Raw genomic sequence first — 24,807 nt, forward strand, 5'->3', positions numbered from 1 at the left:
CTTTTTCTTTTTGTCTATTTGGCAATACAGTAATGAATGACAGCTGATTTTTTTCCCTCTTTACTCTACTGTAAGTCATTTTCATTTGCAATACAGTAAAGTGTTTACTGCAAATCCTGTCACTCACTATCTTCTTCTTTCATAAACATTGTCTCTATGGAGGCTATTTTGTCCATTTTTGAATCATTTTCATGTCTTTTCATGTCTTTGTAAGTCATTTTGTGTCTTTTTTAGTCATTCAGTCCAACATAAAATGTGATTTTGAATCTTTTTTTACTTTCAAAACACTATCATGCTCAATAAAGAATTTTACAGTAAATGTTGCAAATGTGAACAAAGGTCGCAAATACAACATATACGTAAGAGGGTTCCATCCAGTTCTATCATTTTATACTAAATATATTTGAGCTTGTCTCCAGTTTTACTTGGTATATCATCATCAAACTGAAACTGGCCTCATGGAGTTTACAGCCAGAACTTTAGAGGTAAATTTACAGTAGGGCTCCACGCTGCTTTGTTTTCTAGTCTGGATGATGAAGAAGTCATGCTTTGGAGCTTTTGGAGACTCCAGAGGGTTAATTTACATGTATGATCAATACAATAATCTGTTGATTGTAAAAGAAAAAGGAAAAAAGTAGATAAGAAACATGCAAAGTGATTCGGTTTGTGTTCTTCCATCAGTTGTCAGTGTTTTTTATGACACGGTGCTGTGACTGACTAAATGTTTCTGTTGGAAGACAACTTGTGTCAGTGTTTTGGTAGATTTAGTTAATTGTGTTAGTGTATTATTGTATTTTGGAAGTGTGTGTCTGTGTTTAGTTACACTGGGTGATTTTGACCATGAAATTAACTGTTTGGGGAATTGTGTGTTTCAGGTGTGATGTACGTTAACCGTTTTGAAAAAGTTTTTAAGGTTCTGACAAACGGGTCATAGCGGTTGTGAAAAACTGTAATATAAGCAAGTTCAGAGTGCAGGCAGGTTGGTCCTGCGAGCTCATGACAACAATGGATCAAAGACACGGAGGACGAGTGCGTGTAAGAGGAGGGAGAGACAAAGAGTGGCAATTTCTGACAAAATTCGGGCTCCCGTCATTGACCATGAGGAAGGCAGGCCAAAGACCTTTTTTTTTTTTACCTTTTACAGTACATTGTAGGCTGTACACTTTCATTTGTATTCGGCAATTTCAGGATGATTTTTTCCACAGTACCTATGTTTCAATGCAGAGTAAATGCTGAATCCACTGAGTTGTGCAATCTTTTTTTATTTTTTTATTTTTTTTACTTTGGAGATGCAAAATGCATGTGCTATAGTTTTATAGTACAGTTTTTCTCAATTGCTAAAACACTAAACCCTATTGTCTGAACCAAATACTCAGTTGCCTGAACCCACTGATTGAATCAATCACTCTTTTGCCAAAACCATAAGCACGTTTCACCTGTTTAGACACAACTTGCCAACACATTTTCATTGTGATGCACCCGTGCTGCATAATGGTGAGCACAGGAGACAAAAGTCAAACACAATTACAGTTTTTCACAACCGCTATGACCCGTTTGTCAGAACCTTAAAAACTTTTTCAAAACTGTTAACGCATATCACACCTGATACACACAATCCCCCAAACAGTTAATTTCATGGTCAAAATCACCCAGTGTAACTAAACACAGACACACACTTCCAAAATACAATAATACACTAACACAATTAACTAAATCTACCAAAACACTGACACACGTTGTCTTCCAACAGAAACATTTAGTCAGTCACAGCACCGTGTCATAAAAAACACTGACAACTGATGGAAGAACACAAACCGAATCACTTTGCATGTTTCTTATCTACTTTTTTTCCTTTTTCTTTTACAATCAACAGATTATTGTATTGATCATACATGTAAATTAACCCTCTGGAGTCTCTAAAGCTCCAAATAATCAGACTTGTTGCCTCCATCAGACTAGAAAACAAAGCAGCGTGGAGCCCTACTGTACATTTACCTCTAAAGTTCTGGCTGTAAACTCCATGAGGCCAGTTTCAGTTTGATGATGATATACCAAGTAAATCTGGAGACAAGCTCAAATAGATTTAGTATCAAATGATAGAACTGGATGGAACCATCTTACGTATATGTTGTATTTGCGACCTTTGTTCACATTTGCAACATTTACAGTAAAATTCTTTATTGAGCATGATAGTGTTTTGAAAGTAAAAAAAGATTCAAAATCACATTTTGTATGTTGGACTAAAGGACTAAAAAAGACACAAAATGACTTACAAAGACATGAAAAGACATGAAAATGATTCAAAAATGGACAAAATAGCCTCCATAGAGACAATGTTTGTGATGATGTTCTTCATTTTTCATTTGTTGGCCCATGAATTTTGGTCCTTTTTTGTACAACACTCAGTACAGAAAGTGAACGAGCCGTGTCAGAGCAGCTTTGCAGAATGTTTACGTATGAAAGAAGAAGATAGTGAATGACAGGATTTGCAGTAAACACTTCACTGTATTGCAAATTAAAATGACTTACAGTAGAGTAAAGAGGTAAAAAAAAATCAGCTGTCATTCATTACTGTATTGCCAAATAGACAAAAAGAAAAAGGAGCAGAAGCTGTGATCAATGTAATCTTCAATTCATTAGTTTTGAACATGAGGTTTTCTGTTTTGACAAACCGTGTGAAAACAATTGAAAATTCACCAGTTAACATCTACTGTTTTGGTCTTGATTGAGCCTGTGTGTAAAAGGAGTTTAAACTAATTTTAAATGTGTAAAATGTGTGTATTTTGTGTCAAAAGAAGAAGAATTGTGTTAATTGTTTCGCCCACACAGGCTGATGTTGTGGTAACTGTGTGAAGAGTTTTGAAAAAGCGGTAAAAGTACTGAACAACGGGTCATAGCGGTTGTGAAAAACTGTAAAGCACAAGTGTCACCACTTGAACACAACAGCTCCAAATTGATCACACTTGTGGCTGATGATGTGAGGGAACATATAAGCCAGTTCAGAGAGCACTGGTTTGTGAGGCCCTACAAGTGAGAGGAGGTCAAGGTGGTCGAGGTGGTCAGCGAAGACAAAGAACAGTAATATCTGATGAAATCAGAGCTACTGTGATTGACCATGTTCTTGTCCGTGGTATGAGCATGAGGGAGGCCGGACAAAGGGGACAGCCAAACATCAGTAGATTCACTGTGTCCACTATAATCTGAAGATTTAGAGAAGAGAATAGGTAATTACCTTTTTTGACATTATAGTACAGTATGTAAATGTTGACAGCAATTACTGTATGACATACTATATACTGTACCACAGTATACTGTCAGTAAATATATGTGTACAACACCAGCAATTCATCACAGCACACCAGCAATTCATCAAACCGGAAAGGGTAGGTACATATTGGACACTAATCCTCCTCCTGATTGGTTCCTGCCGTCATTCACTTCTCCATAGTAAAACCAGTCGCCCATGTAGTGCGCCCGTATTGTGATATTTATGGTAAATTCATTGCGCTGGTCCAGAGCGAGCTGACATGAAGGATAAACACTTTACTGTCATTCTTTTTCACTTTGCAGTATAAAACTCTTACCTGCAGAGAGGAGATGAAGTGTTAACTTTACATGGACACTCCACGTGATATAATCAAATTGCGTCGCGCCGAAAATGTATTTGTTGTGTCGGCGAAATTCATAATAAAATGCGCTTGGATAATTACTGTACAGTAAATATCAAAGGGTATTTTATTCTGATATTCCACAGAGAGACGTTCTGTGAGTTTGTGAGTGAGAAGACCCGAGGTCCTCCGGTATTAGACTGGAATTATTGATTGGAAACAGATTATTTTTTTTAATGTAATGTAATATTTACTGGGCTACACGGTGGTGTGGTGGTTAGCACTCTTGCCTCACAGCAAGAGGGTCGCCAGTTCAGCGGCTCCTGCTCAGTGTGTACCCCGCTTCTCCCCCAGCGTCAGCTGGGATCGGCTCCAGCCCCCCGCGGCCCGAGTCCGGATAAGCGGAGAGGCTGAATGAATGAATATACAAGGGCATTGTATTGTGAATTTCGCCGACAACAAATACATTTTCGGCGCGACGCAATTTGATTATATCACGTGGAGTGTCCATGTAAAGTTAACACTTCATCTCCTCTGTGCAGGTAAGAGTTTTATACTGCAAAGTGAAAAAGAATGACAGTAGTCAGTGTTTATCCTTCATGTCAGCTCGCTCTGGACCGGCTCAATGAATTTACCATAAATATCACAATACGGGCGCACTACATGGGCGACTGGTTTTACTATGGAGAAGTGAATGACGGCAGGAACCAATCAGGAGGAGGATCAGTGTCCAATATGTACCTACCCTTTCCGGTTTGATGAATTGCTGGTGTGCTGTGATGAAATGCTGGCGTGCTGTGGTGAAATGCTGGCGCGTTGTGGTGAAATGCTGGCGTGCTGTGTGAATTGCTGGCGTGCTGTGGTGAAATGCTGGCGTGCTGTGTGAATTGCTGGCGTGCTGTGGTGAAATGCTGGCGTGCTGTGGTGAAATGCTGGCGTGCTGTGTGAATTGCTGGCGTGCTGTGTGAATTGCTGGTGTGTTGTGTGAATTGCTGGCGTGCTGTGTGAATTGCTGGTGTGTTGTGTGAATTGCTGGCGTGCTGTGTGAATTGCTGGTGTGTTGTGTGAATTGCTGGCGTGCTGTGTGAATTGCTGGTGTGTTGTGTGAATTGCTGGCGTGCTGTGTGAATTGCTGGTGTGTTTTGCACTTCAGGGCCACCGTACTTTTGTGTTTAGAATGAGAAAAGGACAGGAGGATTCGAAAAATGTGTTTTAGCAATTGAAAAACTGTATTTTGAAGGACAATGCCAACTATAACGGCCTCTTGCTCCCGAGTGAATATAACTGTTGTTCCACCTGCATGTGGCAGCCTTGCAATTCTACAAAAAGTAGATGTGCAGTTATAAAAAATATTCATGCAGTACAATGCAAACAGTGATGAACTTTCCAAATGAAACAGCTACATGGAGTGTAGTGCAGTAAATTTGCAATTACAAAAATACAGTAGTTTATTGTACCTGTTCTCTTCTCTGAATGTCCTTACTATTCAGGACACAGAAAATCGTCTCAAATTGGGTTGCACTCTAAGTCCTGCTGCCCTCATTGTCAGTCCACAGAAAAGAACTAATATCGAATTTAATAATATCTTTTACTCTTTGTCGTCCTCTTTCTTGTCGTCCTCCTCTTCCTCCTCGTTGCAGACTCGTCCTCTCACATTGTTTATTCCATCCTTTGTTAGACTTTCTCCGTCCCAATTTCAACAACCCTTTTTGCTCTCTAAACTGGCTTATATTTGTTGTTTCACATGATTTGAAACAAGTGAAATCAATTTTGAGTGGTTGTGTTTCATCAATGAGATGTGATCTCTATTGGTATTTGATTGTTGCCATGTGGGTGTACCAGTATGGATGACATGTACATTAATGTGCAGAATGTGTTTTGAGAATGTGTTTAGAGTTCTGTTGAAAAGTCTAGGTGAGATCTGCAAATTGTGTTTTACCATGTGAAATGGTTTAGGGCAGGCATGTCCAAACTATTCCACAAAGGGCCGTGTGGCTGCAGGTTTTCGTTTCAACCAAGCAAAAGCACACAGTTTGACCAATCAGCTGTCTGAAGACTGAGATCAGTTGATTAACTGAGTCAAGTCTGGTGTGCTGCTGCTTGGTTGGAACGAAAACCTGCAGCCACACGGCCCTTTGTGGAATAATTTGGACATGCCTGGTTTAGGGTATTGTTATGCCCAGCTCGTTCAAGAGCACAACCAAAAAGGGAGAACCACACAGCAATCAGTTAAATTAACCATAAGTTTATTTAAATAACAAAATTTAAGTGTAGGTCAGTAATCAGTGGTGTGGTGAAAGGTGTTGGATGTGTAAGGTGTGTGTGAGTATGACAAAACAAAAGAGCCAACAGAACCCAATCAAACCATACAAAACCATGCTGGTGTGAGCCGTCCAAGAGGGAGAGAGCACGCCATCTTGGAAAGGCCATGCCTTTATAGATGAGCCACAGGTGGGATGAATCTCCCCAACGAGGTAAGAGAGAGAGACAGGCAGGGAAAACCTGGGAAGGGAGCAGCACAGAGAGGCCAGCAGAACACAAGATGGAAGATCACCCCCCCCCCCCCCCCCCCCCCCCCTTAAACACAAGACCCCACTAACAGGGACTTGTGCAAAATCAGCAGGGTGCACGGGAGAGTGCATCAGCCAGTACATTATCGCTTCCTTTGATGTGACATACATTCAAGGTGTAAGGCTGTAAAAATAGCAGCCACCTCATAAGCCTACTATTGGCGTTGTGCATGCTGTTCAAAAAGGTCAAAGGGTTATGGTCAGTGTAAATGGTCACGGGCAGAGATGGGCCAACATACACTTCAAAAAATTTCAGGGCCCAAATCAATGCGAGAGTCTCCTTTTCAATTACTGAATAATTCACCTGGTGACAGTTGAACTTACGTGAGAAAAAACACAGGATGATCAACTGCCCCCTCCCCTTCCTGCAGGAGCACAGCCCCAGCACCAACTTCACTGGCATCCACCTGGATTTTAAAAGGTTTGTGGAAGACTGGAGCTGAGAGCACAGGAGCAGAGCATAACAAACTTTTTACACATTTAAATGCAGTATGACAGTGAGAGGACCAGTCAAAAGGCATATTTTTCTTAAGTAGGTTTGTCAGTGGAGCAACCACAGTGGAGAAATTGGTCCCAGCACCAGCTGTGGCCACGGGCTTAGGAACATCACCTAAAGGAAGTGTGTCACTATCCTTCATGGCAGAGGGAGTGAAAAAGGATTTCATTAAGTTTACATGACACCACTGCACTTTCTTCCTCCTGTCAGGTGTGGCAATCAAATAATCCCTCTCAGACATCCTACTTTTCACTGTGTAAGGCCCGCTAAACCTTGCCTGAATTGGTGAACCAATCACAGGTAACAAAACCAGAACCTGGTCCCCTGGCTCAAACAGCCGAAACTCAGCTTTTTTGTCGAAGCCCTCCTTCATTTTTCTTTGCGCTGCACCAAGATTCTTGTAGCAGTAGCACAAGCAATGTACAGTCGACGACGAAAGTCATTCACATAATCCAAAACATTCCCAGGCGGCTCCTCAGGTTTCACATCCCCTCCCAGAACTGCTAGCGGCCCCAGGACTGAGTGACCGAACACTAGCTCATTTGGACTGAAACCCGTACTGGTCTGCGAAACCTCCCTTATTGCCAACAATAACCATGGCAGGCCTTCTTCCCAATCCTGAGAAAGCTCCGTACAGTAGGAACGCAACATAGATTTTAACGTTTGATGAAAATGTTCCAGAACACCCTGAGACTCCGGATGATAGGCGCTAGAGACATGATGTTCAACCCTCAGCTGTTTTAACACCTGGGAAAAAGTATGAGACATGAAATTACTGCCCTGATCCGTTTGCACCATCTTTGGAACACCAAAAGTTGAAATAAAGGAAGTAAGTGCCTTCAGCACTGGTTTGACCTTTATCGAGCACAATGAGAAAGCAGCAGGATGACGTGTACTCTTACACATCACTGTCAATAGGTACTGGTTACCCATCTTACTCTTTGGAAGCGGGCCCACACAGTCAAGCAACAGATACTCAAAAGGCTTCTCCATAACAGGGATTGGGTACAGGGGAGCTGTACACCTGCCTGAGAAGACTGACCCTGTTCAGAAAGCTCAGACTGTTCTGACAGAGCTTTACTCCTGGCCCGGGTCACAGCACAGGAGGAAGACACTTTAGGGCTCTCTTTAGCACACCCCTCAAGGTCTTTAGGGACCTGCAAGACTGAACCCACATACACAAGTGGTGGACCCTCTTTCCAGATCCTTGACCCTGCCAAATCATTGCCCAGGATGACATCAACCCCCTGTATTGGCAGCTCAGGACGGATGGCTACATCAACTTCACCACACACCAAATCAGAATCAAGATGGAAACGATGAACAGGAACCCAGAGTGTAACCATCCCAACACCCAGTACAGAAACTTTTCCTCCAGTAGCTGTATGGGCTGAAAAAGGCAGCACACTACTCAAGATAAGACTCTGATTAGCTCCCGAGTCCCTCAGAATCCTAACAGGTACCTTCCCCTGTCCATCTAAAGACACAAAACCATCTGAAACAAAAGGTGTATACAAGTCATCCACATTCTTAGATGGCATGGTCCCTGGTGGACGAACAGATTCAGACATGTTAGCATGAAGTATAGAAGTCACCAGGCCAACTGGCTTCACATACACACTGGTACCTGCTGATTTCTGACCAGCTTTGCTAATTGGACACTCCCCTTTCCAGTGTCCCTTGTTCTTACAGGCATGACAAGTCCTGCCTGGATCAAGCCTCCCATCTGTCCCTGGGACATGTCTGACAGCAGCATGAGAAACCCCATGAGCTACTGGAGGCCTATTAGGCCTAAACCTAAAGCTATCCCTCCATTGTCCCTCTCGCTGGCCCTGGCCACCAGCTAAACCATTACCATGCGTTAAAACATATTCGTCTGACAACACTGCGGCTGCCGTTTTAACCTTCTTTTCAGTAATATAGGTGGCTAGCTGGACAGGCAACGAACTCTTGAACTGTTCTAACACAATCAGGTCAACCAAATCCTCATACGACTCCACACTGGATGCCGAACACCACCGACTGAAATGAGTCAAAATATCTTGAACAAACTCAACATGGGTTTGCTGGTCTCTCCTCTTCCAGCTTCTAAATCTTTGCCTATATGCTTCTGGCACCAGCTCGTATGCTTTAAGGACTGCTGCTTTAACTTTGCTATAACTAGCACTGTCCACAGAACTGAGGGCAGAGAACGCTCTCTGGGCCTTGCCTGTGAATATACACTGCAGCATTAAAGTCTGGTGGGCATCCGACCAGCCCCTCATGCCTGCTACCCGTTCGAACAATGCAAAAAATGTGTCAGGGTCTTTTTCATCAAATTTTGGCAACAAACGCAACCCTTCAGTAACATCGAAGCCACTATGCATCCCTGTAGCCACACTTCTACCCTCATCCATTAGCTTCAACCTCAGTCGTTCTACTTTAACTCTTTCCTTCTCCAACGCTGCTGCAGCCCTCAGCTTCTCCTGCTCCAACTCAAAGTGAAATCTCTCCCGCTCCAGTTTCGCCTTTTCCCTCTCTAATTGCAGACACTGCTCAAACGACCAAGCCCCATGCCCAACACTTGGACCCACAAGAACTACTGGAGCCTGAGCCACCTCCAAAAGATCGGCAGACACAGCCAGCCCCTCAACAATACCCTGTAGCTCAGCCTTTTTTGGCACCCCCTTAGTTTTAGACCAACCCAAGTGTACTGCCAAGTCCACCAGATCTGATTTGGCAAACTGAGCTAAAGTGCTACGAGATGGTCGCTGGAGGAACTCAGTAACCAGTGTATTACTGTGCTCAGTATCCATATTGTCAGCCTAAACCACAAGCAATGCAAACTTCATAGACCTCACCCAAAAGAGAAAGCAATAAATCACACAGTACACAACCACAGAGAGATTAAGTGACAAAGGTGCGCCCCCTCCTATCTGCCTAACCCAAACTAATTAACTGCACCCTAGTCTTCATGTGCGTACTGGCGGCGGGTATTTATGCACCTTAAAACCATTCGTATTGGGGAAGACACTTGTCCCAGCCAATACTTTGGGGTGCTCCCGAGACAACTGCTGCTAACCGCACGGACAACACACAAAAACAACAAACAGCCCTGCAAAAAAAAAAAAAACAGAGCAACCCCTCCTTGTGAGAGAAATGCCACTTCAGCCTACCTGAGGGATACAACTGCTCCAGCCACAACCTCCCTACAGCCACATACAGTGCAACTTAAAACCACCACTCTCTGAATGTAGGTCAACAAAGAGCATCACACCATTTACCCCCCTGGTTAACACTACACAAAAACCAAACCACTGTGAGGCTCCCAATTCTACTGCCACACAAGTGCCAACATTGACGCTCCCAAGATCAAAATCGGACGAGCCCCCACTTGTTATGCCCAGCTCGTTCAAGAGCACAACCAAAAAGGGAGAACCACACAGCAATCAGTTAAATTAACCATAAGTTTATTTAAATAACAAAATTTAAGTGTAGGTCAGTAATCAGTGGTGTGGTGAAAGGTGTTGGATGTGTAAGGTGTGTGTGAGTATGACAAAACAAAAGAGCCAACAGAACCCAATCAAACCATACAAAACCATGCTGGTGTGCCTGGAAGCACCAGCCGTCCAAGAGGGAGAGAGCGCGCCATCTTGGAAAGGCCATGCCTTTATAGATGAGCCACAGGTGGGGTGAATCTCCCCAACGAGGTGAGAGAGAGACAGGCAGGGAAAACCTGGGAAGGGAGGAGCACAGAGAGGCCAGCAGAACACAAGATGGCCAAGGGCCATCACAGTATTGACAACAGACTGCACAATAAGCTAAATGGGCGGCTGTTACTCAGTTGATGAATCGGTCATCTACTGATCGGAAGGTCGGTGGTTCGATCCCTGACCATGGCAGCCTACATGTCGAAGTATCCTTGAGCAAGATACTGAACCTCAAATTGCTCCCGATGCTGTGTTCATCGGTGTGTGAATGAATTCCCAATGGTGGCAGGTGGCACCAGTGTGCCCTGGTAGCCCCGGCCACCAGTATGAATGTGTGTGTGAACGGGTGAATGAGCGTAGTGTGTAGTGTAAAGCGCTTTGGATAAAAGCGCTATATAAGTGCAGTCCATTTACCAAGTGCACTCCATTTGAAGGAGTTCAGGCAACTGTGAACTTTGTTCAGCCAATGGGTTTTAGTGTTTTAGCAATTGAGAAAAAAATGGTTGCATATCCCTACAGGGGCTTAAGTTGCAGTTCTTGTACATGCTTTTTAACAGAAACATTAAGACTTACGTGTCAGTACACGGCATACAGATGTTGCTTTGATTTTGGAAGTTGGAAAGTGCCATTTGGGAAGAAAAGTTCAGTTTTTGAAGACACGGAGAGTAAATGAAGATGAATGACTTAATGTGTATGTAGCAGACGGCTTTCTGCTCTCACACTGCGTTGTGTTGTGTTGAAATAATTGAGACGTGGTTGAGTATCTGTGGGGTTTATTCTGGAAAAATGGAAAAAAAAAACACAGGCGTTACACAGGAGCCACACAGCCACTCTCCACCCTCCACTTTGAGCACACACAGCTCTTTTTTTATATCGCACAATAAATTATATAGCCTATACATTATAAACAACATGAAAATACATAAACTCTCTTACACACCTCTCACAGTCTAAAAAAATAATTTTACCCTTGAATGGAAAAAATAGTGAAAATAAATAGAGAGAAAGAGAGAGCGCTTTATCTTATGACTCACCCACTTTGAGCACACACAACTCTTTGACGCTAGGTGGTGTAACGCCAAAACAACTCCCCAGAGGAACAAAAGGCATGAATTGATAACCACCATGGGAACTTTTTTACAGGCAGAAAATAATTATATTTTTGGGGAAGCTCACAACACACCAAAAAATATTTTGTTTAGGGAAAACAAATAAACAAAATTAAATAAAAAAAAACTGACCTGGCTATGTGTATAATTGGTGGATAATGTGCTACTTAGTTTTGCTAAGGTGTGTTCGAATCCAGCTCTTACCGATCTCGCAAACATTTTATTTTCAAACCTTTATTTTTTTATAGGCAGCTGTAATGTAGTGTTTACTTATTCAATGATGTTCCCCACAGTAGATAGGAGATGCGACTCGTAAAACGCCAGGTATTATGCTTATAAATATGTGCCGAATCTGCTGACAGGGGGGGGGGGGGGGGGGGGGCACAGCTGCGGATGTTGACGCACGCACGCGTATGGAAACCAGTCTGTGTGGAAACCAGTAGGGATATAACACCGGTAATGCTCGCAACTTATGTTAAATTACTCACACATCCAGCAGGCACAACAGCAATATCGTGTATTTGGAGTCACTAGCAAATGTTAATATTCACTCACCTCTTCATGCTGGTTTCCACAAATTCCTGAAAAAAGTGAGTGTTTTAGCTTCCAGCTGTTTGACTTTCTAAACTAGCAAGCTAGCTTTGTTGCTAAAAACAGCTGCATGATGTTGGACAGGATGTAACAAGAGCTGGATTTACCTGTACTGTTAATACCGCATCAAACAAAGCTGTCTCTCTTTGGGTTCAAGCAAGCAACATTTTCAGCATACTTTGATTTTAAGATAAGCCAGAGAGTCTGTTTGCGCTCAGTAATTTTAAAGTCATCAACTTTACTTCTGAACATTGTTTAATTTGTTACATTTTGATGTGTGGCCACTAGGTGTCAGAAGAGCCCGAAACAAACTGACAGATGGTCAGGACATATTATCACCACAGAAAGCTATGGCTAATGTGTCAGCAAGCAGGGACCTAACTACTTGCAGTCAGAAAGACATGGAGGAAACATTTTGGAGTTGTGTTTCTGGCCAGCAGCAAATGTAAGTTCAGTATTAACTCTCAACACAACTTCGGTCTTGACAAACTCTAGGGAGAGCTTGCTAGTTAGCTAGTTGATAACTTGCAATGAAGTGCTGAAGTTTTTGGTGTTAAAACAGCTGTATGATGCTGCAGAAGACTATAATAATACGATAATAATTAATAGTGAGAGCAGTGAGACTGAATAATATAGTTAGTGTGTCAGTATCCTAAAACCATAAATTAGCTAAAGGTAAGAGTCCTGTAAAACTAGTGGGGTGACCATTTTTAATGGTAGCTCATGCTAGCTTGCTAACACCTTTCATTTTAGCATATTTGCAACATTTTTAAGGTAGAGTGCAATTTTAAATAATAGTTTTAACTTCAATCCGACTAACTCCAGAGAAAAATAGCGGTGCCCTTTAGCTGGTGAATATTTGACTATTTTCATCAGCTAGTTAAGTTGGTTACTAACCTGTTTGGTGGTGCTGGACAGATAGCGTACAGAAAATTCATCAGATTTTCATCAGCAGAGTTGTCTGCTGCTGCTGACAACATAAACGTGCTGTAAAAGTACAACAATGAGCTAAAAGGAACTTAAAAGCTCTGAAGAACTGCAGAGATTGCTGATAATTATCAGCAGATTCAGTTCAGTGATCAGATCGGTGTTCATGCCACTCAGAGCCATTTGATTCATTGCTGATAATACATTATAAAGTTGTTGCTATTTAGTATGGAGAGTAGTGGATATTTAACATTCATACCAAAGCAAACAGTAGACATTTTCACTTGTAGCCTATAGCTGATGCACAGGTGTAAATAGTGACATTAATTAGGGCTGTGTTGCATTAAATGCCTCAGCAGGGAGCCACTCCACTGATATTTATTGCTAATGTTTTGATTGCACCTGTGTTGTTCCTGCAACAGTATGATATCATTACATTATAAACAGGCTGCTGTGAAAAAATGTCTATAAGTTTTACTAGTCAATACACAGTCCACTTTGCACTGTGGGTCTGAAACACAAGATACTATGCTTTCCTCGATTGGAACCGTTATTACGACATTATCCTCTCTACAGGTGACAGGCCAGCCCTTACACATAGTTTCTTCTCCAGTTTCTTCTTTTTTAAACCTGGTTTATACAAAGACAGAGGATTTGGTTCTCTTAAGCCGATACTTTCTTCTTGTAATCTTGTACCTCAGCTTTCTTGGCTGACTCATTTTGGTATGTTGTGGTGCTGTAGAGTTCATGCTGGTGTTTTGTTTGATTTGAAAGGTTAAGATTGATTATGGAGCCTTGGTCAAAGGAAGAAGTGACGCAGCTCTGGGCTTTGCAGTGTGAATGCCCATAAGGATTTGTCAGCTCTACTTGTCATTTTTATTTTATTATATTTGTCTACAAAAATTACAATGAGTCATTTGTGGAATTAGTCATTTGTACCCTCAAGCTAATCACTCTTTCTCATGATCTGTGCCTCCAAATGCTCTGCAGGCTGCTGGTTAGAGCAGGTTTTGGGTTGTAATATAGATTTTATTTTTAAATTGTTATTTCATAGACAGGAAATATGACAAACTAGGCTTACTTGTAATCTCTGAAAAATATTTCTAACTGAGCTTTTTTTTAATAATGAGTCCTCTATTGTTAGATGCATTAACAAAGACAAGTAGGCAGAGAGCTTTATCACATGGTGCAACAACAATTACCTGCTCACATAACACTGATGCCCACTCCAGAAAAAGAGCAGGCAAACATTTCTTCCTGAGGAGACTGAGATCTAGTGTGTTAGGATGGCGGCGGACTGCAGAAACAAATAGCTGGTAAGGAAGCCCAGTGCTGTGGTCGGACTGGGACCAGACAGTCTGAGGGCAGTGGCCGAGTAGTCTCGCATAGCAACCTATCTCCAAAGCGCTGTGTCAACCCATTATCATTCTGCTATAAGAGGAAAAATGCCCAGGGTTGTTTGCATTTCTTTTAACTAATTAAAATGGTCTTGGGCGATGCTAGGCCAAGGATAAAGCAACAGTGCCCCTGCAAAATAGATAGCAGAAATAGCAGAAGGAGAGGAAAATAGTGAAGTTTGAAAATAGACGCAACCTGTGACAGGATTAGAGCAACATCCTGGATAAACCAGTCCATAAACCATTTCACCACTTCTTCGATTAGCAATGGCAGAGTATTGAGACTTTAACAGTAGCTATGTTTCCATCCATAAATTTCTATGCGAATTTTGAAGATTTGCATGAGAAAAGCTTGATGGAAACAAAATTCAATAAAACTTTCGAAAATGGTTCGAATCCGGCCTGCGGCTCTTCTGTGTGGAGTTTGCATGTTCTCCCCGTGTCAGCGTGGGTTCTCACTGGGTACTCCGGCTTCCTCTCACAGTCCAAAAACATGCACAGAGGTTTAATTGGTGACTCTAAATGATTGTCTGTCTCTATGTGTCAGCCCTGTGATAGTCTGACGACCTGTCCAGGGCGTACCCCTCTTCTTGCCCAATGTCAGCTGGGATCGGCTCCAGCCCCCCGTAACCTGAGTGCGGATAAGCGGTTTAGGACAATGAATGAATGAATGAATCCAATTCCTGAAGACCTCTCCATTTTCTCTTGTGAGTAGCCAAAGTTGTCTGATGACACACCTTTTTTTTTAATTGCAATCTCTACTTTTCTCTCTCCTGCAGTCTCTACTTCTTCTACTGTTCATTGACAGATAAGCCTACAGCAATTAATTACACCGCCATCCTCTGACGAAGTATGTTTATGCACCTTTGTTATTCGCTCTCAACCAGTTGATGGAAACGTCCCTAAATGGCATTTTCTTTAATGCGCGATTTTAAAAATTTGCTTCCAAATTTTCTTTGACCTTAATGGAAACAGGGTTATTGACCGTATTTCGAGGTATGATGACGTGTTGATCTCCGGCCACCAGTAGGAGCGCCTATTTAGGAAATGCTCCTGTGGGTCGTATAAGGAATGAAAGCATATGTTTTCAATGTGCCCTATCTCTGACTGTGTGGAAATATTGGTCAGATGTTGATGTCAGAGGAAAGATTAAATTGTAGTTGTGATCAGCAACTAATTTTAGGTGAGCCATTGGCTGTCAAGTGTGAGACGGATCAACAGAGTGGCTGACGCACATTGCCACCCTTAGGCCCTGCTACTCAGCTGGAGTCACAAGGTTAATTTCCCTAGAAGAGACATTATAGGTTTTCACCATGAAACCATATACACCACTAGGCGTACAGGAAACTTGTCCCATTATTGCTCTTCTTCTCTAATGGGCTCAATCACAAGCCATTATCAGGCTGTACTCATTCTCCATTTTGTGTGACACCACTGTCCACATATTGATCCCCTCCACACATGAATGCATTTACAACCATGTCATTTCTCCTGGCTGCAGCCATGCAGCATGTTCACTCAGATTACTTTTTCTGTGTGTTAAGCCTGATCAATAATGGAGAAGGTAGGCAATGATAATGGTTTGTGACGGAGGCAGTTCTGAACATGAGAGATGAGGGTTTTTCATCAGCTCATGTATGGCTGGGAGATACGCACCAAAAATGATATCTTGATATTTTTTTAGCTGAATGGGGATACTTGATATACATCTCAATATTTTTTTTTTATAAAGAAATAACAACAAAGTCGGTTCCAAGTCAAATTAACATGTGCCAAAAGTCACAAACACACTTTTATTAAACAGGCTGCACAATATCAACATGTACTCGCTTGTTAAATAACAATAAATAATAATAATAATAATATAAAATAAAAATGCTCCTTACATAAAAAATGATCCTTTCTTGTTTAACAGAATACACAGAACAAAAATAACAACAGGCCAGGCCTATTACTGTACATGTTACAGGTTTTGTGCCAGAAAAACTTGCCTGTCAACAGAGTCAGGATTCAGGGAAGCTGTCTGGCAGGTTACAATGTTCCCACTGCAACTAAAAAGCCTTTCACAAGGGACTCTGGTGCCTGGCACACAAAGGTACTTCGCCAGGCGGCTCAATGTTGGAAAGGCAACTTCATGTTCTTTCCACCATTTGAGAGGGTCTGCATCACTCCCTACACAAACTGATTGCCAGAAAGTTAATTTTCTACTGCCTCCCCTTGAGAGAGTGTGCTGGTGACTGAGCTGTGTTTGAAGAAGCTCGCCAGTGATCTCTTCTTTTTAGCTGTGGGGAACACTGCTGCTTCTCCTTGGTTTGCAGGCTCAGGAACAGCTGGGTCACGCAGCTCAGACAGACAGCTTCCCTGATTACCTAGCCTACCTACCAGAGACTCTGAGTCCGCCTCCAAGATGACTTTTGTTTCAGTGCATCCATTTTTTCACTCGGGATGTATTTGGCCCTGAACCGTGGATCCACGAAAGAGGCAATTTCCAACAGGTCACTGGTGGATAGGTCTGAGTATTTGTCATGGAGGTAATCCACAATGCTGGTCTTGATGGATTTGCACAGCTCACTATCACCCTCTTCAGATGCCAGGAGATGAGTGGTAAACAGGTAGAACAGGTCTAATGAATGAGGGTCACATACGCCTCTCCTGAGAGTGAAGTCTTGAAGGGGTTTCAGAGCTTTCTGGACTGACTCCAGGACCTCTATGTCCTGCCAGGTAAGGACAAGAGATCAGGTTTTCTTGTCAGCAGACAGGACTTTAGCAAGCGCTCTTTCCTGCTCCAGGACCCTCTCAATAATAATAAATAAATAAATAAGATTACTTTATTAATCCCACAATGGGGAAATTCTACCTCTGCATTTAACCCATCCTTTTTTACACACAAGTGAACACACCATGCAAGGAGCAGTGGGCAGCACATTACTGCGCCCGGGGAGCTGTGCAGGGGGGTTAGGTGCCTTGCTCAAGGGCACTTCAGTCCATGACCTGTCCACGGACTGCCCTCAATCATTTGCAGCCTCCGGAGGTAGTCACAGAGACAGAAAATTGGTGGAACTGTTGGAAGCGGGACCACTATGAAACGGCCATCTCACACACACCTCCACTTGGTCCGACAGTCATCGAATCACTGTTCAGCAGCTGCACAACAACTGCGGCCGCCATTGCTAACTTTGCACAGCGTCTGCCGCTTATCAGCAAAAATGACAAACATGGCCCTGTCCCAGCCTCTTTCTTTTGTAACAAACAAAATTTGTAAATTTAGTTTGTGTTATGTGAAAGAACTGAATATATTTGAGTTGTGGACCATTGACTTGAGAAAACATTGTAATGGACATTTTTCAACATTTTCTGACATTCAAATCAAACAACTGAATAAATGGTTTGTGGGTGGAGCTGTCTTCAGTAATGCTGGTTTGGTAAAGGTGAATATTCTGATAAGGTAGCTTTGATTCCAAATTGAGATTATTATGACTCAGTAAACTGTCTTCCCAACAATTATTTTCTGTTCTGTTCTGTTCTGGGGTTTTTTGCATTGTGCCAGCAAAGCAAAACTGATATTGTTGTGTAGAGCTGAAATGATTGACTGACATATAATTGGCAACTGTTTTAATAATCAATTAATCATTCACTGCTTTTCAAATGTAAATATATGCTGCCTTCTATGATATAAAACTGAATGTCTTTGTGCTTTGGTTGGACAAAAGAAGCAATTTGAAAATGTCAACTTGGGCTTTTGGAAATTATGATGGGTTTTTTTTCTATTTACTGACATTTTACTGGCCAAACAATGTATTCATCAAATAAATAATCTGCTGATTGATGCTAGAGATGCACAATAAAACGTCTGCCTGATAAATTATCAGCCAATGGCTGATGGGAAAAGTATATGTATTGTTCCAATGATTAAATTATAGGCAATTAACTGAACTAATAATATAAAGCCAAAATGCTTTCATTGACTTTGCAAAACTGTACGCCAAACCTTTATGATTTATTTATTAAGCATAACACTCTACTATATGCCTTATGTCATTGTGATTTATCTGCAGACTAAACAGCAAACGGCTTTCTGTTCTATAAAGCCTTTATTTTTGCATTTTTGCATTCTTAGGGCAGAATTGTCTCTAAACGCCAATGCGTTTTTGTGTTTTTGTAAATGTACTGTACTAGAAAAAAATAAATGAACATTTGTAAAGTTAAGTATTTTTGTTGTGTTAACAATGGTGATTATGTCAGTTAGATCCGGTTAGGTCTTTTTTTCTCACCACATCTTAGTCTTTCTTACCCTCAGGTTTGCATAAACTACGGTTTATAAAGGTCATTTATAGGAAGCCATGAGTAGCAGGTATCTTTTAGCAGCACATCCATATTGTGCATCCCTTGAATGAAACGTTTTATATCTGAAGATAAACCCAGTGGCAGAATATAATTTCCTAGTTAAAAAGCTCTGGCTTATGCCATGTCTACTCAGGTATGTACTTGCTCCCCTGACTGTGTGTAGTAAACAAGCCGACCTACAGATTCATGGACGTGTAATACTACAATCAGACCTGCAGGGGGCAGCCGTTTTCCTATTTTACCAGAGGCAGCCTGTTGTACAGTAACAGGTGAAACATGGTGCCACGGAGCCTATTTAAAATGTGTTTCAAAAATCAATATTTATACAGGCACAGGGATACTTTTATTTCATGTATTAGCTGTATTTATGTGTATCTATAAGTAGCCCATGCATTGTTTTATATTTTGCACAAGACTTTGTTAGAATTAAGTCTTTTTTTCATAAAGCAATACATCATGGTCATCCGACAGTAAACAGCAGATATGCACATTGGATTCAGCAGGTTTTTTTGTGTGAATTGTATTGTTTCTATTTTAAGCATATAATTTCCATGATTTAATTGACTTGTATCAGACTAAACCATCGACATACACGAGCCACTCTGGCATCATGCTTCCAAAACAATATTTCTTTGCGTCACGCCGACGCCAGTAGTGACGAGCTGCTCCACTACACTCCTCCTATCTTACCTTTCCTCCCCACTCTTCTCCAACTCTCCCATCAGGACCACGGGGATGTGATGCACTGACACAAAAGCCTGGAGAACAACTTTATTCAAGCGGCCAACGTTATATTTGGCAGTGGTTGTGGATAACTAACGCGGCAGTAACTCCAAACTGAGGGGGGTGGGGTGGGAAAATTAGTTAAGTGTGTTTTTGTTTTCTTTTTTCCCCAGCATCAGATACAACTAAGCAGCACTGTCCTGTGTTGTATTTCCCATATGTCGCGAAAGCAGGTCGACCATGACTACAATCTCCGTAGTATGAGCAACCTGATGGGCGAGCGGTGGAAGAAAGTGAACGACGGAGGAGAGCGGAGTCTCATCAAGGCTCCGTCCAGCGCCAGCATCAGCAGCCAGGGCGCCTCCGCCGCCACCTCCACCGCCGGGGCTCCTGCACCACCACCAGCAGCACCCCCTTCCACCGGGGACCTGGAGAGGGCTGCCCGCAAGCAGTTTCAGCAGGATGTCACGCCCGGCTTCGTCTACGTCCTGGCGGCGTTCTCCGCCCTGGGGGGCTTCTTGTTCGGCTATGACACCGGGGTGATCTCCGGGGCCATGCTCCTGCTGAAGAGGGAGATGGACCTGAGCGCCCTGTGGCAGGAGGTGCTCATATCAAGTACTGTGGCCGCGGCCGCCCTGTCTGCCCTGCTGGGCGGCTTCCTCAACGGGCTCTTCGGGCGCAGAGTGTGCATCCTGCTGGCCAGCTTCTTCTTCACCGTCGGGGGGATCGTGCTGAGCACCGCCCCTGGCAAGGAGGTTCTTCTGACGGGGAGGATCATCGTTGGAGTGGGGCTTGGTAAGACGTGTTCAACATCCTCTCTGTCCCTTCAGTCTGTCATTAAACCACATGCTTGTTTGAGCACTTCCCTAGTTTTTATTCTACACTGGCCCTGTAATTATTATTTCAATCATCTATATAAATTCTACAAAGAAATACGAATTCAGTGCTTTTACTTTTAAATAGCAGTTTTTAATGTAGTGCATTACTTAGTGATTGTTTGTTATTATGTGTCCTCCGTTTTGTATGTAAATTGAATCATTCGTTCCAAGTCATATTCACTAAACCAGTTCATTGGCTTTATTAGTTGATATTTCTAAGTAAAATGTAATTGAGGGACATCAGTGAATCTGCAATTTATTTGTGTATTTTCATTTTTTAAAAATGGTTCTATTAAATAAATATTATTTAGAAACAGCCTGGGTAAAGATTACAAACACTTTCTGTGTGGAAAAACTTGCCTAGCTTTTTTAAGTAAATGTCACGCCAATTTTTTTCAGTGTAGCCAAGAAATGTTACTATTATTTTTTGCTAACATATTTTTTGAGTGAAAGCTACGTTTAATAATGCCTCACTAGTGACTTGTGAAGTGACTTCTTTAATGTTAAAGGCAAAATGAAGCTTAACTTCAACATTGCTTACCAAACTTTGTAAAACAAAATGTAGCAAATACGTACATGGATATCAGTTTGCTAAATAGTTATTTATAATAATAAAAAATCATAAAGAAATAAATTGAATAGATCTGCCCCATTGTCACCAATATTGCATTTTTAGACGATATTAGCCGATACCCGATCTGGTATCGGTATCTTTGCATTGTAGCCTGGCTTTGCAGACTTATTCACAAATGAGTATAGGGCACCACAGGAATTAGTTCTTAAACCAGGAAAGAAGATCGTATTTTAGTATCCATTCTCTCAATCTCTGTGAGGACTTTGAATGGGTTGGTGGTTAGATGCCTGAAATAAGGTCTGTAGTTAACACAAGCTGAAGAGATGTTAGCGTTTTGTTGTATAAAATATGTTAGTAAATACTCCCACTTGTGATTATCCTGCTGAACAAAATGTGTTATCATCAGAAACGTGTGTTGCCGCAGAGCTTATTTTCTTCCATGATCCAAAATCCAATTCTGAATAAAACCCCATGGCAATGCTAACTTTCGATAACTCTGATAACTTGCTGATATCAGCAAGCACAAACCAAACTGTCTCTAACTAGACCATCAACCAATCAGAGTAACAAAACGTAACCTCCAGCCAATCGGTGCAACAAAGCCTTTGACGTAGCGCTGAGTGGCACATGTAAGTTGGGACAGTGCTTGGTACTTTCAAGCAAGAAACATAAGTCATAAGGTCACAAAGTCCCACAACTTTCAGGTAAACAGTACACTAAAATGTGTTTTTGAAAACATTCGAAACAAGAAATATTAAACGTAGTAAGAGAATCTTGAGTCACTTGATCAGCACTGCCTAGATTTAAAGTTTTATCTTAGTTTTGCTAGTTGCGAAATAAAGTTATGAAATAAACAGTTGGCCATATCGGTTAGAAATCTGTCTTACAAGTAATTCATGAGTTCAGCAGATTCGACTAGTTTCCAGCCTAGTTGCATTCCTAAAATCAAGAAAAATATACACCGGGATAAGCTATTGCATTCATTTTGATGCCTTTTAAAGACTGTCTTACTAAATAACATCAGAACTGTCACTAATGTAAAGTTGCTCTTAATCGGAAAGCAGTGGAATTATCTCACCCCACTGATGGCACTAATGATAATGTGATACTTTATTGATTTCTGCCTTAACATTTCCCCTGCACATCAGAGGGTTCAGAGGTCAGAATCAGCTTAAGTGCACCGAAAGGTTACACGTCCTAAAGCCTGCCATTTCATGTAATGGGTTTAGTTTATCTATTTCCTCCCTGCTTCTTGCTGTCTCAAGCCTGATATTTACAATTACTCACAGCTTCAAATTACACAGTGTGGCCCTCTGCTTACTCAGCCTGCATGCCACTGGCTGTTAGACAACTCGCTTTATTATTATCATCATTAAGATTGCTATTAGAATTAGTTGGGTACTATTAAGTGATTAGAGAAAACTAACGCTGAATGATAAATAAGAAGCGGATATCATCACAGCATGCCCAAAAGGAAGCCAAGATGAAGCTCAAAGCACACAGCAAGTGTCACTGAGGCCGTCTTCATCACAAACTGATGTCAGAGTTACATTTATCTGATTGGCCCCATCCCCACTTTCCTCCCCTACGAAGACACCTCTGCACATTCCCTTTCCGCATCTTCCTTCCATGCATGAATGTTTTTCAATCTCTGCTTTCACCTCTCTTGAATCATCCCTCTATCTCTCTGCTTTCTGCATGCTTTTACATGCAACACGCCTTTTGATCAGAATTCAATGTACCCCAAATTATTTATAGTGGCTGCTTCTACCCATGAGTCACATCCTCTGAGGAATGGGCTGTTAAAACTGGCTTTCCAGGCTGAGCGCCACGTTGATGGTACTCATCCGCCGCCTCCTTTGAGAGTAGTAAGCGCTCTCCTCAGTGATACGTGGAGGAATTGCAGACCATTTTCTCTCCTCAGTCAACTACTGGGATATGAGAGAAAGGCTTAATTCTTTAATAAACAGCCCTGACCATGGTGAGGAGTGCTGTGTTTACTTCCCCTGCAAACTATAGCCCTTTACTATTGATGTTTGAATCAAGATTTGCCTTCAGTCCCCTCTTAGTACCATTTCTAATTATTTTTGTGATAAACGGCTTTAATTTTTTTATTTCTGTTGTGTGGTATATAACTCAACCATACTTCAATTAGCATATATTTATATATCTGGCAACAGGAATGTGCAGATGATGAATGTTTATTGTTTTTTTTTACCCAGTGGGAAGGTGTGAGGGCATAGCGCTGGATAAATGGCTGGCAAAAGCAGGAGATAATGATTTAAAGGGGAAATACCATGACTGCTTGTATCTATCTGTTTTGCATTTTCCATAATTATTTTTTAATGCATGTTGGTTGCATTGTTTGAATGCTTCTTTTGGCTGTAAAAGACACTTAAAGTAATACAAAAGCCTGGATGTGACAGTAAAGTTTCTTTGATTTTTAGGAACTTCAGGTGATTGATTGAAACTTTGACAAAACTAAATTAAACCTTCATGTTTCCTGTGATGGATTATATAGATGGGTAACTTACAAGTCTATAGAAAATGCTTTTCTCACTGGACAACAATGAAGCCAGTCAGAGGTTGACAGGGCTTGTGAAGGGTTGAAAATGAGTCCTAATATCTTCAGATACCCTTTGATTTACTTCAGTTTACTGAAACAGCTCTCGAACAATTGTGAGTTTGTGTGTGTTGTTCTGTATTGTGATTGTCCAGATCAGTTTTCTCTGCGTAACTAATTAGAGCTATTATAGAATATTTTACAAAAATAGTATTGACTCGTGGTAGAGAACGAGTTCAGTTAATGACAGCAAACCGCTGCCACTTTTTCTCATGATAAAAGATACAATGATGTGTAACTATTCAGATGGTTCTATTACACCAATAACTGGAATATAGAAATGTGAACATGTTTTAGAAATTCTCCTTCCCATGTTGAAACCTGACTACTGCTCGAAACCCACCCATCATGTCCTCCTGCACTTTTCACTTGTTTATTGGCACATTTTAAATTTATGCAAAACGCACCTGATGAAACCTTCAGATCACTGAGTACTACTCAGCCTGTGAAAACTGTTTAATAATATCTCCAAGGGCAGAGTCTCATTTAAAAAAAAATGACAATACCAACACCAGTATCAGTACCCTTACCAAAACCAATAATAAAAAAGTACTTAATTTTCCCCTTACTTCATTTGATACCCATCATGTCATTGTATAAGTTAGCCGTACTTCCAAATGTTTTGGTGGCATCTTGGCTTGCTGAACTGTGGCGCTCCACTTCACTACACCTCAGACTCGTCACATTGAATCAAAGAACCATTGCTGTGACTGTCTGCGATCAAAAACATTCACTAGTCATGTTTTTCCTAGATATGAGTACAAGAAGACTTGAATGCAGATATCATTTGACTGGATACGTTTGGATACTTGGTACTGGGTTATTTAGTACTGATACCCAGCTCTAATGTCTCCTAAGGCTTTTGAGCAGCTTTCTAAACTCTAAATGAAAATGACCTTGTCATCAGCATTGTCTTGGTTTGGGCTTAGTGAAGATGAATTTATAACGAGAAAGAGAAACTGTGTGACAAAATGGGGACCATGACCATTTCTAAAGCAGATAAACTCTAAAGACAATGCATTAATAAGATGCATTCTAGGAACTATTTATCCACCTGTTGCATCTCTATATATGAAGAAAATGGTGGGGGTCAAACACAAGACACATAGAGAACATAGAGTGATGTAATGCAAAACATTTACTGTTTCTTTTATTTTTAGGATTTGATGCTTTTCTCAGTTGTATGCCATTGTAAGTTGTACATATTTCCGGGTTGTACTGTTTGTTGTTATTTAAAAATGTTAACTTGGGCTGTGGGAAATTAAAGAACATTTACTT

At 41.4% G+C, this 24,807-nt stretch overlaps 1 protein-coding gene across 1 annotated transcript in view; it reads left to right on the forward strand.

Moving 5' to 3' along the window:
* Nucleotides 1-18,047: 18,047 nt before the first annotated feature.
* The window catches only part of LOC131960601 (proton myo-inositol cotransporter-like), a 93,715-nt gene continuing 86,955 nt past the window's right edge, over nucleotides 18,048-24,807 (forward strand). Inside the window, exon 1 of the mRNA XM_059325857.1 lies at nucleotides 18,048-20,249. Within this exon, the coding sequence (XP_059181840.1) occupies nucleotides 19,673-20,249 (577 nt within the window). The 5' untranslated portion in view covers nucleotides 18,048-19,672. The remainder of the gene's footprint in view (nucleotides 20,250-24,807) is intronic.

This window comes from Centropristis striata, chromosome 22, assembly GCF_030273125.1.
Source record: "Centropristis striata isolate RG_2023a ecotype Rhode Island chromosome 22, C.striata_1.0, whole genome shotgun sequence".
NCBI classification, from domain to species: Eukaryota; Metazoa; Chordata; class Actinopteri; order Perciformes; family Serranidae; genus Centropristis; species Centropristis striata.